The sequence below is a fragment of the Heteronotia binoei genome, chromosome 9, assembly GCF_032191835.1.
Source record: "Heteronotia binoei isolate CCM8104 ecotype False Entrance Well chromosome 9, APGP_CSIRO_Hbin_v1, whole genome shotgun sequence".
Classification (NCBI taxonomy): Eukaryota; Metazoa; Chordata; class Lepidosauria; order Squamata; family Gekkonidae; genus Heteronotia; species Heteronotia binoei.
Window position 1 is genome coordinate 2,926,688 of NC_083231.1, and position 17,144 is coordinate 2,943,831.

Consider the following 17,144-nt stretch of genomic DNA (forward strand, 5'->3'; position numbering starts at 1 on the left):
GGGGGGGGGGGGGGGGTCCTGTGGGGGGGATAGTGTTATGAGCCCTGACAAGGAGGAGCTGGAAGGGTTAACAGACCTGGGAGAGTTGCCAGCCAGTTCCTCAGCTGAACAAACAGCAGCTGGCCCATCAATCACTCTCCAGGCACCAGTGTCAGCTGTTGACAATTAGTCTCCTCCAAGCTCTCCTCCTCCCATCTCAAGAGTTCAAAGCAGGCTCCAGAAAGAACTTTCAGAGCAAAAACATGAGGCACGCCGATGCTTCAGATCTCTCAACCCTGAGTTCTAGCAGAGTCACTGCCACCCAGAGAGCAGGCTGATTGAGACTCCCATATAGCTCCCACCCTGGTAACCTTGTGGAAGCAACAAGTCTATTCTCTGGCTTGCATCCACGCTTCTTTCTGATCCTGACCTGCTTGATTTCCTTGGCACCCTGACCTTTTGGCTTTTGGACATTGACTTCTGATTCCGGTTTGTGATTCTGCATTGGTGACTTGGCTCCTGCTTGACTTCCTGGACTTTGACCTTGGACTGGCTTTGGACTCCTGCCTGCCTGCACCCTGAGAACGTGACAATTGACACCGGAGCATCAGTTCCAAAGCTGGGTTCAGGCTTCAAATCCACATCAACTTCCCTGACCAAAAACCGCAAGAAAACAAAGAGTGTAAGGCAACCAAAGACCATTGGTCACACTCTGCTAAATGCAAGCCATCACTGAGTTACTCTACAACTTTGCTGGCATGCATGTGTCAAATCATAGATTCATAGAGTTGGAACGGACCTCCAGGGTCATCTAGTCCAACCCCCTGCACAATATAGGAAACTCACAAATACCTCTCATTGTTGTCAGATGGCCATCTAGCCTCTGTTTAAAAACCTCCAAGGAAGGAGAGCCCATTACCTCCTGAGGAAGCCTATTCCACTGAGGAACCGCTCTAACGGTCAAGAAGTTCTTCCTAATGTTGAGGCGGAAACTCTTTTGATTTAATTTCACCCCATTGGTTCTGGCCCTACCTTCTGGGGCCGCAGAAAACAATTCCACACCATCCTCGATATCAGGGTTGTCAAAATAATTTGTTATGAGAGATGGATCTGACATAAATGAGACCTTGTTGGACTGGGCCGTGTTGGGCTGGGCCATATGTGCACCTGTTTAAGACTAGGTAGCAGATATATAAACTTTGTAAAGGACACAGACAAACACGATTAAAGACCTTTTTTAAAAAAACACCCCTTAAAATAAAAGATGCTTAAAATATTAGCACTCATTGGTCTTAAAAGTGCTTTCTTTGTATTTCTCCCATGGGATGCAGTGAACTGGGTAAAGGAAGCTCTGGCTCTTTCCTTCCTTCCCTAGGGGAAGGAGCCTCAGCCATTAGAAGGAAGAGAGGCTTGGCTCAGTAACTCTGCTGTGTGATTGAGAGAGCCTGGAAAAAGCAAGCTCTGCCTTCCCCCCTTCCTCCCCAAGGGAGGAGCCTCAGGCAATGGAGAAAATAGAGGCTTTGCTCTGTAACTCCTGTGCAATTGAGCAAGCGTTGCAAAGCAAGCTGTGATGCAGAAGGAAGCAAGGGAGAGGAAGAAGAAAGCAGATGACAACCAGTTGCTCAGGGGCCTGATAGGAACCCTCTGGGGGCCTGATTTGGCCCCCAGGCCACATGTTTGACACCCATGCTCTATATGACAGTCCTTCAAGTACTTGAAGATAGTGATCATATCACAGCCTCCTCCTTTCCAGGCTAAACAGGCCCGGCTCCTTCAACCTTTTTTCATAGGACTTGGTCTCCAGACCCCTCACCATCTTTGTCGCCCTCCTCTGGACCTGTTCCAGCTTGTCTGTATCCTTAAAATGTGGTGCCCAGAACTGAACACAATACTCCAGGTGAGGTCTTACCCGAGCAGAGTAAAGCGATACCATCACATCACGTGATCTGGACACTATACTTCTGTTGATACAGCCCAAAATTGCATTTGCCTTTTAGCCATTGCATCGCACTGTTGACTCATGTAAAAGTGTATGGTCCTCTAAGACTCCTAGATCCTTTTCGCACATACTACTGCTAAGACAGTAAATGATTGCAGATGCCTTACTGGACCTGATGCCCTCTAAAATCTTGGCACTCCACATTGGGCTGACTCCCTGGTACAGACTTGGCTAACCTAGACAGCTCAATTGAAGCACATCCCAGACTCTGACATGGAGGAAATATACTTAGTGCTCTCAGCATTTATCTCATTTGACTCCGGCCAGTAGACTGAGCTCTTTCTGGAATAGACCTTAGGACCCAGATCACCATCAACCCTGAGATCATGACCATTGTTACCACCAAACGGGACCCCCTGCCTGGAACCAAAGATAACTGACTTTCCTGTGTGGACCTTACCACTGGCCCCCCCTGCAGAATGGGATCGCTGCTCTTCCCACAGATCAACAGTCACTCCCAGAGAAGCCCTGTTGAAGCTGAATCACAAGTGCAGGCACCTTCAGCTCTGATTTTGACTTCGCCTCGACCAAAATGAGCTTCAACTCACACCAAAGCCCCACACAAATTAGATTTCTCTGATGTTGAAGATTCACACTGCTTAATCGGAGCTTGGGATTCAGATCATGATGGTTCCGAACACCAACCAAAAGATCCATTGCCACCAGCAGCTTTCACAGAGGATGCTCCCATATCCCCATCAGATGATCTGAAATCCTACAGAGATCTGATTGAAAGAATGACAACCACTTTGGGATTATCTACCCAGCAACTTCAGCCTGAAGTCAATGACTTAGTCTTCAGCATTGTTCAGAAGGATGTTTCAACAGCTGTTGTGCTCCCTCTTACAAATTTCATGTTACAGGCAAGTCCTTTGGGTTAAGCCAGCCTCAGCTGTAGTCTCCTCTAAGAAACGAGGCCACATGTATAAGGTCCAAGAGAAAGATGCAGTTTGTCTTCTCCCATCCCAAACCAAATTCCCTTGTGACAACTTCTTCTAAGGGCAAACATACCACCTCAGCACCTCCAGACAAATAAGGAAAGAAATTAGATCCTTTCAGCAGAAAATTTTACTCCACTGCAGCCCTAGCCGTAAAGAATGCTAATTACCTTGCATGTTTGGCTCACTACCAATTTGCTCGGTAGGACCAGATCACCCTGCTCTTGAAGTCCCTCTCAGAGGAACATCATCATACTTAGCAAAAATTAAAAAGGAAGGCATGTTGGCAGCCAAGGAACAGGTCAGCTTATCCAAGCACAATGTCGACACATTCACCAAATCACTTGCCTTGGCCATTGCCCTTTGCCGCCACTAATGGCTTTGCTCCACCAGTTTTCACCAAGATACCAAGACATTGTAAGCTATTAAAGACCTATCCTTTGGTGACATTGTACTGTTTCATGCCACCACAGATAGCTCTCTACAAGAGATGGATAAAAGCATCAAAGCTTCCAGGACGCTAAGTGTCTCTCCCACCTCTAGACTATTCAAACCCAGGCCATATTCCAGGTCCTGGTCTCAGAGATCCCAAAGCCATTCCTCCCCTGAACACTCCTGGAGGTTTCAAGGTCACAACACTAAATCTTATCCAGCCAAATCAAAATTCTCATAGGCAATCATGCCCCAAGGAGGCGAGGACTCCCAAATGGAACCTTTGACTTTTCAGTTGTCAGTCTACCAATACCAACCAATCAGTCACATTTGCTAACACCCTTGGTCTCTTTCCCTTCCTCCACTCTTGGGAGAGCATGACAATCATCACCTGGGGCGTTCAGTTGAATTCGTACAGATGCCATCCCTACTGAAGTTTGTTACCACACCATTCTCCCAGGTCCCTGTGGACAAAGTCCAATCCCTCGTTCTCAAGGGGGCCATAGAACTGGTTCCAGATACCTCCAAGAATACCAGTTTCTACTCATGTTACTTCACGATCCCCAAGAAAGTCAAAGGACTCCACCCTATTATGGATCTGCGTGCCCCGAACAACTATATTGCCTACTGCAAGTTCAGGATTACTACCCACTTCCACATTCTTCCCCTCCTGAATCAAGGGGTCTAGATGGCCACAATCAACTGGCAGGACATGTATTTTCACCTCAACATCATGCTGCATCACAGAAAATATCTCTGGTTCATGGTGGGCAACAACCACTACCAGTACACAGCACTGCTGTTCGGAATCACCACGGCTCCAAGGGTCTTTACCAAAATCATGGTAGTGGTTGCAGCTCACCTTCACTGCTTCACCTCAGCAGTGAGACCTACCTTCCATTGCCGGTGGTTCCAGACCTCCTGATCCAACAGAACTGTTGAGTTTGCCATCACAATCTGTCTTTGTTCGGGCTCACAACCTGGAGAATCATGCTATGACCTTCACACCAGAGGTGGAAAACATCTTACTTAAAGCTCACAAAACTTCAACTAGAAAATCCTACACTTTGACATGGAGACATTTTGCACCTTACGTTTCTGACAAGGGGTTCAGCCCTGCGACAATGCCTCTGCAGGAGGTTCTGACCTATCTCACGATGCTCCATTCTGAAGGCCTTAGTTTCTCCTCCATAAAGGCGCATCTAAATGGATTGTGCAAACCATCAAATTGCATTACCTGCAAGCCAAGAGACCTCTGCTTAGTCATGTCAGAGCACAGTCCACTAGAGCGATGGTGACATCCACTGCTTTCCTCAAGGTCCCATCATAGGCAGCCCCTAACACCTTTGCCAAACAGTGCTCTGGGTGTCCATGAGCATGGATGGATGAGAATGGGATGCTCCGTACTACAGGCTGCAACTGTACGGCTGCCAGCTCCCTCCTCCAAGTAGGCTACTGCTTGTTATTCTCTCAAGGGTGTTGTTATGTATGTGGACTAAAGTGAAGACTTTGGGTGTTCCTGCCTGGCTCATTGGAGCCATATGGACTGAGCTTGGGGACTTGGGAACAATGAGCTGCAGGATCCAAATCTCTGCCGCCCAGGACCAATCACAAGCCCCGCCTATTCGAATGACCCAATAACATGCTTGCACGGGAACCCAGGGATGTACTTAAGTCTGGCCCTGTTGACCTAGTTCTCCTTGTAGTGCAGCCACCAGCTATGCTGTACTTAATAAAAAGCTTGTTATCACTTATCCTTCGACTCATCAATGCATAGAACCCACTATATAATAGGTGTGATGCACAGAGACCGTGAAGACGATAAACAGGTTGCTTGCCTATAACTGATGATCTTTGAGTGATCGTCTGTGAATTCACACTCCCTTCCCTTCCCCTCTACTGTCAGCCAAGTTGCAGATTCTCCATTGGGTTCATCATCGGTCAGAAGGAACTAGCAGGATCTTGGTGTTCCGCCTTCTGGGCATGCACGGTGGAGTCCCTGAGCATGCTCAGAGGCATGAGCACAAAAGTCCCTCTACTGGAGCTATATAGCACCAATAGTAGTTGGCGCACGTGCCGTACATCCCAGGGATATGAATGTACAGATGACCGTTCAAAGATCATTAGTTACAGGTAAGCAACTTGTTTTTAACTAGATTCAAAATATGCACTTTAGCAGTTCTTAAATGCTTGCTTCTCAGAGGCAGACATTAGAAGAATAGTAAAGTTGTCCTGTGGCTCAGACAATAATCCAGGCTTGAAATTAATTCCACTGGCCCATCGTCTTACTATCTTACTCGTCTTACTATAAGTCTTGCTTGTGGTTGTGGTGGCAGACAGGTTCATGGGAAGAAGGGGAAATCTGTTTCCCCTCCTCCCCCTCTCTGCATCTCATATGCTGAATTTGGGGTACTTTGGGGCTATATTTTCCTGAGGTCATAGGGCCTTGGATTCTTCCAAAATAACCGAGGGTTACTTCCATGCCACAATCTGCATCCACTACAGTGATAGCAGCAGCTGCCTCCTCAATGATGTAGATTGGGCTGGGATGTTTGGGAGGGTTTTGGAAACCTCATGGCATCTCCTCTGACAACTTTGCAATGCCAGAGGGGTTCTGAAGTTCAGAATTTGTCTCTGAAAAAAGCTGGGCAATTTGCTGATGCCTTTTGGGAACCTCCCCCCCCCCCCGCCAAAAAAACACCTTGGTTTACCTAGACCAATTGCACACAGAGTTCATAAGGATTCACACATCATCATCTGTACATTCTTATCTTTTCTGACACATCCATAAAGAAAATCTAAATATATTTGGGGATAACAGGATGAATCAAACATTCCCTTCTATTTTTAACTCTCTTTCATTATACAGCTGTGGAGTTTGTCAGTTCACTGCTCTAACATTTCTAGGATACTGTCATTGCCAAATGTTATTTTCATAGTTCTTCTTTGAATATGTTGTTTTCATCTTGAGTTATGATAATATTTTATCTCTGGGAAATGTACTTCTTCCCCTATCAAGTGCATCCATTGCCAATGCTGTGTGGATGTGGTTTTATGGGTGTCGTAGGTACTAGTTTTGTGATGGTTTTAAATCAGCCAACGAATTGTTTGTTTGTTTACATTTTAAATATTTTCTGCATTGCTCTCCTACATCCTTAGTGCAATTGGTTGCCTGAGATCACTTTATACTTCCCAGGTGTGATGGCACAGCAGTGGAATGTTCCTTTAGTGCTTTTAAACAGGTCAATTAGTAGTGAATCCTGTGCTCTAGTGTGAGGCTTATCTCTCCTGTTCTGTCCAGTACGTGGGGATGAGATCTGGTGCTACTGCTGCTCAGTGCGGTCTGACAAATAGAATGTCAAGAATAAAGTCTGGAAAGGTTATGAAAGGAGGCTTTAGGATCTAGAATCTGGTGCTCTGGATGAACATAAGTCCCATGTTAATAAGAAAGAGATGCTGCCAGATGTGAGCTTCCTGGCCATTGTGGCAGTTATGGTGTTGATGGGATGATGTTGCATTCTGTCCCGGGTTCCCTTCGTGCTCCAAATGGTGGCAGGTCGAGCTGAAGAAGCCCCTGGCTGGGAGGCCCACTGCCTCACCGCCTTCCTAAAGGACCCCAAGAGCCAGGAGGAAACTGAGGACAAGGAGACCACCCATGTGACTTTCGCAGGTGGAGAGAGGGAAGAGCACTCAGCATAGGCAACTGCTGCTTCTTTCTGAGGTGTGGCTTGGGATCTACAAGGTCTCGGGGGCAGAGGCCATGTAAAGTTCTGGCTGGGGGCCTGGGGCTTGTTGTGCGGGGCTGTGGGAGAGGGTTTATTCACTAGTAAAACGTGCACCAAAGAGCTTGGGCCTTTCCCTCGGCGGCCTCCTCAGGAGTCTGGAAGTGAGCATGAGGTGGCAGTGGCCAACCAAACTGGCTCTGCTGGGGCAGACTGAGTGGGCCTTCTCTTCTGGGGATGCAGCAGCTGAAGGGAGCTGGAGTGTTGGCCCATAGATGAGTGCCATGGTGCAGCAGACGCTGAATGCCTTGCCCGGCTTGTTGGGGCAGCCCCAGCTGGGGACTGGGCTTGGTGCAGGAGACAGTGGCAGTGTGGCATGCAGAGAAGGAGGGCCCAGTGGCAGGGGCTTGGCCACCTTGTAGCTCAGTGGGTGCATCCAGAGCATCACCGTGCTCACCTGAAAACATGTAGGGGGAGCGTTGGGCATGGGGAGAGGGAGAACCGGGCTGGGACTGTCTTGGGACCCCATCGTGAGCAGGCTTCATTGGAGGCAAGGCTTTTGGCCTTGGTTTCTAGTATCGTCAAAGGGGGATAATAAAAGAGGGAAATGAGAAGGGCCCCCTTTCAAAGACACTATGTCTGTTGATTTCTTTCCATGTGGAAAGAAATGGAAAGTGAACTCCCTTCCTCCCTAACGAGGGCCCCCTCCTGGATTTTATCCTCACAGCACAACAGCCTTGAGAGGTAGGAGGGGCAGAGACTGACCCAAGGTCATCCAGCAAGTTTCTGTGGCAGGGTTGGGGATTCACAGCTGGGTCTCCCGGATCCTAGTCTGCCACTCTGGCCACTTCACCACACGGAATAGAGCTGGAGGACGTGAGATAGGAGGCCAAGGGCACCTTGCAGACTTCATGCAATTGGAGGCCAGGATAAGCTTTTGTGAGGCAGAGTTGCCTTTTAGCATCCTGTCTGTTTGCAGCCTTCAGCAGAAGTGTCTCCGCAAGACTGGATAAGAGTCCAGGAGCACCTTAAAGACAAACAGAATTTGTGGCCAGGCAGGAGCTTTCCAGAGGTACTGCTCACTTAAAGATGAACAAAATGTGTGACAGGTAGAGGCTTTTTGAGTCTCTGCTCACTTGTCCAGATCTGAGAGCAAAACTCCAGTAGCACCTTAAAGACGAATTCATGGGAGGGTGTGAACTTCCGTGAATTATTGCTCAAGTCTTCAGATACAGCTAGAATGTGAGTCCATATGTCCTTTATATTGGAGTGATTTCAGACGCTGAGTGACATTAGTCAGCAAATGACATATGACGTCTGGGCTGGCCTGACCTGGCAGCCAGCCATAATCAACGTCTCACACATGAAGCTGCCTTATCCCAAACCGGTGATGTCAGGGGTGTGTGGACCAGTATGCAGATGCGTTCCTGCTGGGCTTTTTCTACCACCACCCCCACCCTGCCTAAATATTTTCTCTGCATTTCCCATCACAAAGTGCAACACTGTTCACCCTGAAGCACATCAGAGACAGACCTGTGCTGTGTTCCTTATCATCTGAGTTATTTTGTGTCCTGGCTGATGTTTCTGTAGTGTTGGCAAGGGGCTGTCTGTGATTTTGGTGTGGGGTGGCTGTGATTGGCTGTTTCCATCATTGGTGTCCTGTGCAACATTGGGGCTTGTGGGTGGGGCCATGTTTATGGGATGGCACTTTGCTTTTTCCATTGCAGGGACACCTATGAGCTATGCTGCAGTTTTTGCTGGCATAGCATTCTGCCATTTGGGGGCAGGGTATTTCCCAGGCTGGAGGGCTGAGGGAGCCATCTAACACTTGCCACACCCATGGGAATGCCTCTTTCTATGCCAGCGTACTGGGTGTGTTGGCATATCTCTCTCTGGTCAGCTGTAGCAGGAGCTGACTAGCAGCCAGATACTGCAGCACTTCTCTGGAGTACTACACTAGTGTAAGTTCTGGATATACCACTGTAACGCTTATTCAACGCCCTGAGTATTTTCTCTCCCCACTCAGATTGCCTATCCACTGTCCAGTCTAGTTAATAAGTTCTTAGTTGTGTCAAAATAATTATTTAATTATAGTTTAATTTTCTTCTGTGAAATGTTTGTGCTCATATGTGATGTTTTGCTTCTCTTCTGAAACCTGTTGTATGCAATGCCTGTCATGGCATCTCTCTGTAGTGTTCCGAGGTAACAGGTGTCCTGTTGCTTTCTGGCCTTCCTTATTTCCACTGCCACCAAAGGCTCTCTTGCCTTAGACTTTGTAGCTGGACCTGAAGAACATCATGGGATCAGTTTTATATGGTGGAATGACAGAACAGCCAGTGTGTGTTTGTGGGGGGGGGGGGTGGGCTCTGAGGTTGTAGTCACATAAATATAAATAGAGTTTATTTAGAAGCGTAACAGTTTTCAGTAAAATCCATAAGACTAATGGCTTCTGATAGGTACAGTTCTCCTTTCTCTCAATAGCCACATAGCCAGGCTTCTTTTCCTCACTTGCTGCTTAGGCTGGTAACTTCCACAAAGATAGATCCAGGTGGGTAGCCATGTTGCTCTGAAGCAATAGAACAAAGTTAGAGTCCGATGGCACCTGTGTGTCTGAAGAAGTGTGCATGCACACGAAAACTCATACATTGGCCTTCAAGGTGCTGCTGGACTCTAACTTCCCCAAAGAACACAGATTTCCACAGCACCTCCCTCAGCTGTCTTCTTCCTCATCAAACTTTGTCAGCTTTGCCTCATAGGATACAGCTGTAATCCACACACAATACCCTTCAATCACCCATCCTGCCTCCCTCTTTCTGACTCTAGAGGCCAGCAAAATGTACGTGGTAGAAAGTGCTGTCAAACTGCAGGTGACTTACAAGGCCCCCTTTGGGTGTTGAAGACCAGAGATGGACAGAGGTGGCTTGCCATTGCCTTCCTCAGCACAGTGGCCCTGGACTTACTTGGCGGTCTTCCATCCAAATACTAGGCAGGGCTGACCCTGCTTAGCTTCCAAAATCAGATTTAGCCTGGGCCATCTTGGTCAAGGCAAAAATATAGAACCCCACATTTAATCACAGAAATGAAACACACCCACCCACACACCACTTGCATAGAAGAGCACGTCATGGCTGATAATTTATCCTTTTTTCCCCTCACTAGAGCTAAATAGCACTGTTCTGAAAGATTGTGTCAGTGACAATAGCCTTAGCAGCAATGCCAGTCTCCCAAGCGTCCAAAGCTGCCGACGGCTTCGTGAAAGGAGAGTTGCAAGTTGGGCAGTTTCATTTGAACGGCTTCTTCAGGATCCAGTTGGTGTTAGGTACTTCTCTGTAAGTAATGGAAAATGTGCTAGAGTGTATATTTACAACAACCTAAACAAGAGTGATTGAACATTTATTTACACAGAGAGTGATTGAAATGTGGAATTCACTGGCACAGGAAGTAGGGATAACCACAGGAACAAACAGCTTGAAAAGAGGATTAGATAGATCAATGGAGGAGAAGTCTATCAGTGGCTCCTAGCCATGATGATTGAGGGGACCCTCCACATTCAGAGGCACTAAGTTTCTAAATCCCAGAGCCAGGAGGCAACATCAGGGAAGGCCTCAGCCTCTTTGTCCTGTTGCTGGCCCTCCAGGGGAACTGATTGGCCCCTATGTGAGATGGGATGCTGGACTAAATGGACCCTCATTAGTCTGATCCAGCAGGGCTCTTCTGATGTTTTTATGAAGGCCTCAACCTTTGTGCCCTGTTATTCGCCATCCAGAGGAACTAGTTGGCCACTGTGTGAGACAGGAAGCTGGACTAGATGGGCCCTCATTGATCTGATCCAGCAGGGCTCTTCTGTTGTCCTTAACACCATTGAACAAAGTCATGATCTGAAATCTCCCTCATTTAATGAACTGGTTTGTTAATTTAATTTTTAAAAGACTGATTTTTGTTTAACTAGTTAAAAGAGAGAGCTGATGTAGTTGCTGGGACTGAGCCCTCCTTCAGCATTTCAGTACCAGAGTCTAGGCACTGGGTTCTTGGAAGGGGGGAGCAATCCCATTTGCATTAAAAAGTGAATTGTTTATTTACGTGATTTATACCCTGTGTTTCTCCCCAAGGAGAATCCAAAGCCAACTTGCATCTGCTCTCCTGGATTTTATTCTCACAATAGCCCTGTGAAGTAGGTGAGGCTGAGAGTGTGGGGTTGGCCCAAGGTCACCCAGGGAGCTTCCAGGGTGTATCCCTGACACACTCACCACCACACCAGTGACTATCTAGAAAAGAAAAAAGGAGCAATATAAATCAAAGGAGAGGTCCTTGCTTCAAGAATGCCAGTGGAATAAATAAAACTGGTTCAGTCAGTTCTTCCATAAAAGCCAGTGTTGTTATCAATTCGTTTTCTCCTTTTTTAAAAATTTAAAATTCAGCTGCGCTGCTAGCTCTGCCCATGAGTGCTATTAAGCTTCCAGGAACTAGTTTCTTTAAATCTTATTGTTCTTTTAAATTGGCTTCCTAATGAATTACTTCCTGCTCAACCACAGCCCAAAGTGTTGCTCTAATTTTTCTTCTGTTTTTTTGTAATAATAATTTAAGAACTGCACAATTTCAGTCCTAACATGAAAAAGGAAGAAAATTACAGAGTTATGGCTACAAAGATTAAAGTAGTAATTGAAGTTTGCGCCCCCCTCACTAAGGAATTCAGAAATGGCCCTGTGAGTGAATTGTAGTGTATTAAATTCAACTGCTCTTCCCCCTGTGTCAGAGTAGGGGGGAAAGGGGTGGATGGGGAAGAGAAGATGAAGGATAAGAATGGAGAGGGAAGATGCCACCTGATCTGTCTCTCTTTGTCCAGTCAGCCTGCACCCTTGGTTGAATCTTTTGCTATCCCAAACCACTCCAGGGCTGAGGGAAAGAAGGCAGGAGAGACAGGACCTGACAGCCAGGCAGATGGGCCAGGCAGGAAGGCCAGTGGTCAGATGGGGTGCAGAAATATTGATTGAAAGGATGCTGTGCCTCACTCAAACATGCTTTTGTCAGGGGACAGCCAAGCTGCTTACAGACGGGCAGTTTGGGGCAACCCAGAGATGCCTTAGAAACTGACTAGAAAAACCTGTCCAAATGTGCACATCTGTTGCCCGCCCCCGTCCAGTACTCACCCTGTCCTCCGGCATCCTCAGAGCAGCTCAAAAAGTGGTAGCAAATTTCTGAGCTGCATGCCAGTTGCCTCTTTGGCATCTGGACATGGAGGCATGCAAGCAAGGCGGACTGGTGGTATGAACCACACCAAGGGAATGGTGTGCTACAGCCAGCTGACCGTGCCAAGGCTCCCCAAGGGTGGGGTAGGGGCACCTTGCACTGGACATGTGGATGGTTTAGGATGCTTCTTTTTGAGCCTGCTCGATTTGGGATGCCTCCCATTCTCCCCAAACTGCTCATCTGTAAGCAGCCCCATTGAATCATTTTTTAAAAAGACACTGGAGAAATGAGTTTATGCCGGAATTAACTGCCTTATTTTTCCATATTTCAGTAATACCTATATAGGGCTGTTACTGTGGCTATACTGTTTGTGAGTCTATGGAAGACTTCCTAAAACAGCAAGAGGATTACTTTTTAGTGACTCTTTGGTCATTCTTGTCTGTAGATCCAGCTTGTCTTTATGTAATGTTTGTTTTCTTTTTCTGTCTAGGAATTTTTACGGAAGGAATTCAGTGAAGAAAATATTTTATTTTGGCAGGCCTGTGAATATTTTAACCACGTACCCTCTCATGACAAAAAAGAGGTATGCTCTTGTCCTTACACCCTCTTTACATTTTCCATAATGCCATACAATTTCTGTCGAAAAACGTGCCTGCAGTCTTGTGCCTTTTTTTGTGTGTCTCTATGTCGCGGTTCTGTCTTTCTTGGGCTAGGCTCAGCACCTTCTTAGCTCAGGACTCTTTTCTGAGACTGACCCTTTAAAAGTGTGAGAATTAATATGAGATGATCCTCTTTGCTTTAGAATGAAATGCAAATTAGTGCTTCCAGTACTCACAGTACCCTTTTATTCCACCCCCCCCCCCCCGGTACATTAGGAGCTGGGTCCTGTGTAGCCACTGCCACTGGCTGCTGGCCTGTCCCTGGCCAGGGTGTTTTGCAGATGAGGTGTGGCTTAGTGGCCTGTTCCGGACTGGGAAGAGAGTTGGTTGCATCAGCACGGAGGAGCACTTTGTGGCTTGCATCTTGACTTGAATGTGTCTTCTGCTTTTTAGGACTAGCTACACTGATAGTCCCTCTTTCTTTAAAAAAAGAGCAGATGGGGAAGAGCTGCAATTTGGATCAGAGAGGGGGTGCTTAACCCTTTCCATGCCTGTTACTGGCCTGCTGCAGTTCCCCATGCCAGTTTGATTTTGTCTAAGCTAAAAATCTCCAAACTATCAGAGCTTCATAAGAAAGGTACTCTAATCCTTTGATCATTACGGTTGCCCCTTCCCTCACTTTTTCCAGTGGACCAGGACTGTATGCATGCTCCAAATATGACCAGTCGTTTTCGACTCTGGGGTGACACTGCTTTCACGTTTTCACGGCAGACCGTTTTACGGGGTGGCTTGCCATTGCCTTCCCCGGTCATTACACTTTCTCCCCAGCAAGCTGGGTACTCATTTTACCGACTTTGGAAGGATGGAAGGCTGAGTCAACCTCGAGCTGGCTACCTGAACCAGCTTCCGCTGGAATCAAACTCAGGTCGTGATTATATAATACTGTCATTTTATTTTTAGTCCCTTCCCTAGTGATCTCCGCCTTTTTCACCACTGCTGCTCATGGAGTCATTTTCCTTGAACTGTCCCTCCATGTTCTCAAGATGTCTCTCCTGATCAATCATTGCCAATTCAGTGTATATGTTTAGTGAGGACTTTTTGCCCCATTGTGTATCACTGTACACATTGTTTCAGAGGGTTGCTGTGTTGGTTTGCAGTTGATCTGCAGTGTATAGCACTTTAGAGACCAACAAGAGCTTTAGGGTTTAAGCTTTCAAGAGTAAAAGCTTTCTTTGTCAGATACAGTAGAGTAGCAATGAAGATCTGGGTCCTTCTTTTATTCCAGTCAGAAGGTGGAAGGTTCAAAGGCTACTCACTAATATCTCTTTTATAGCTAAGGAATGTTAGCTAATGACAACATCTCCATTTCTCACACATTCTCTGCGAGCTGATAAGGCATGACTGTGTGAATCTGGGGGAGAGGCATTCTACACCGTTAATATAAGGTTACACTAAACATCCTGGGTCCAGATGGATTTATTTTGCATTCAAGGGGGGAGAAAGAAGAGGAGGGAGGAGAAGAAGAAAGGGAAAAGACAAAGGTGATACTTTGCTTTAACTCTGGTCTGTTTACTAGGTACAGTGATTAGAAATAGCATGCTTGACAGGAAGAGGTGTTGTAAAGAAGGCTTGTAAAGGATACAAAGGTACAGTCCATATTGTAGCCAGCTTGATTAAAGCCGAAGCTTAGGAGTCAGACAATTAGCATCTGTAGTATGTTAAGAATCCTGTGTCCGTGTTCAGCCCTGTGGATTCCATTGTTCTGAACATAAATTAAATCAAGTTCAACTATCTCATGTTGTAATTTCTTAGGTCAACTATGGAATAACCTGGAAGATTGTAATGTTTTCCCTGTTTTTTGAGTGCTGCAGTTTCCAATGTCTATGTATACTTTTGCATAGGGACTGACCTATATAGAGAGCAGAATGACATTGCTGACATTTGGTGGCATATAGATTGCTGGAAGATGAACAAGTGAATGAACCTGAGATGGTCTAGCTACTGTTGTTAGCTCTGGTTATTGTCAGAGTGGATATGGGGACAGAGCTGGCATTTTGGTTTATTGCATGCCCTTGCCCCAGAGTCCATGTCCTTATTAGGAGGGGTATTGCTGTGGGTGAGAAGTAAAAGTTAGGAGGCTGTCTCTAGGCAAGAAAGGTTTGCCTTGTTTGTAGGCAAGAAAAAGGTTTATTTGGCATTGAATCAGTTTAAACTGAGAGCTGTATGTGACCCCAGAGCTGTTCTGTTGTTGTTTCGTTTGGGCCTATCTTGTAGCAAGTCATCCCTTGGTATCATTCTGGCTTTGTTGATCTCCTTACTACACTAGGTGGGTATTGCAATTCCAAGAATGTTTGTTGTAGATCCTGCAGGGGAGAATGTCTGAGGGATAGGAACAGATGCGGCTGTAGCGTAGATCTCAGCTGTAGACAATGGATCATTTGGTGTGTTTAGGATGGTGATTGGAGGCATGTAGATTTATTTGGAGATCAGTAGGTTTTCATTATAAGGTTTTTTAATGCTTCACAAGCTTAAGAAGAGCCCTGCTGGGTCAGACCAGGGAGGGTCCATCTAGTCCAGCCTCCTGTCTCACACAGTGGCCAACCGGTTCCTCTGGAGGACCAACAACAGGGCAGAGAGGATGAGGCCTTCATAACGACATCAGAAGAGCCCTGCTGGATTAGACCAGTGAGGGTCCATCTAGTCCAGCCTCCTGTCTCACATAGTAGCCAGCCGGTTCCTCTGGAGGGCCACCGACAGGGCAGAGAGGCTGAGGCCTTCCCCTGATGTTGCCTCTTGGCTCTGGGATTTGGTCACCATGGCCAGTAGCCATTAATAGACATCCTCCATGAATCTATCTAATCCCTGTTTCAAGCTGTTTATTCCTGTGGCCATGACTACATCCTCTGGCAGCGAATTCCACGTTTTAATCACTCTCTGTGTAAAGTTGTATTTGCCCCAATTTGCACCACCTTACACTTTCCAGCTTTGAACTTCATTTGCCACATTGTCACCCAATTTATGGTGGTCCTCTTAGAGTTCTTTACAATCAGCCTTGGTTTTCACCATCTTGAATAATTTGGTGTCATGTGCAGATTTGGCCATTACACTAAAAAGGTCAAGGTAGTCCCCTGTGCAAGCACCAGTCGTTTCTGACTCTGGGGTGATGTTGCTTTCACAACGTTTTCATGGCAGACTTTTTATGGGGTGGTTTGCCATTGCCTTCCCCAGTCATCTACGCTTCCCCCCCAGCAAGCTGGGGACTCATTTGACCGACCTCGGAAGGATGGAAGGCTGAGCCAACCTTGATCTGGTTACTTGAACCCAGCTTCTGCCGGGGTTGAACTCGCGTCATGAGCAGAGAGCTCACACTGCAGTACTGCAGCTTTACCACTCTGCGCCACGGGGCTCACCCCTAGTTCCAGATCATTTATGAATAAATTAAATAGTACTGGCTCTAATACCCTTTTGTCCAGGCATATAATATCTGCCCATAGTAATTCTTTGGAGAAGTCTTTTCTTTCTAGACAATGTGCCCTCTTTAGTGTACAGAGCAAGACCACCATGCTATACACCCTGCCCTTTCTATACTGTTGGTATCCAGAAATAACAGCATGCCACTGATTTCCTGCATTCAACCAGGTTTCTGAAATGCCCATTACATCTATGTCCTCATGTAGCAGGAAGCACTGCAGCCTCCCCCATCGTGGTATGGAGGCTTATAGCATTTGTATAAAAAGTTTATCCCTGGTTTCTGCCTCCAGGTATTCTCTGCAGTCACTTGTTCCCTTGGTGCATGTAGTATTTCTAGAGAGACCTCCAAATTCCGATAACTGGACAGGTGTTCCATAGTGTGGAAATTCCTCTTGTGTGTTGCAGGGGTGCCTTGCAACTATCAGGCTCTGTAACTCTGTCATACTGAAATTATAAAATACTAACCAAATGGACTCTCCATACTAACCCAAAGCCTTTTGTTATATGGTAGATAGCTTGCATATCAAAGAGGAGACGTTTGAAGTGTTAACTTTGTTTAGGTTGTAAAGGGAGCAAAGGAATGTGACCGTTAATAGATACCACCACTGGTCTGCATCTTCCGAGAGGCAAAGAGATAAGCAGAAGCTCTCGTGTGAAAGTTTGCACCTTCACTCCCTTGTGTTTTGAGAATAGTGTCTTTGTTTAGATATTGCTTTGATGTCGATTCCATAAGACTAAGAGACAGACACCCATTCCCAGGTATTGGTCTCAACTTTTGTTTCCAGCTGTGAGTTTCCAATAAAGTATGCATTGTTTC

General features: G+C 46.5%; 1 protein-coding gene across 3 annotated transcripts in view; it reads left to right on the forward strand.

Annotated features, from left to right (window-relative positions):
- RGS12 (regulator of G protein signaling 12) overlaps positions 1-17,144 on the forward strand; it is a 128,812-nt gene that overhangs the window by 66,156 nt on the left and 45,512 nt on the right. For all 3 annotated transcript variants that reach the window (XM_060246147.1, XM_060246149.1, XM_060246150.1), the window contains 2 exons: positions 10,230-10,399; positions 12,748-12,840. In XM_060246147.1, coding sequence (XP_060102130.1) covers positions 10,230-10,399; positions 12,748-12,840 — 263 coding nt within the window. The remainder of the gene's footprint in view (positions 1-10,229; positions 10,400-12,747; positions 12,841-17,144) is intronic.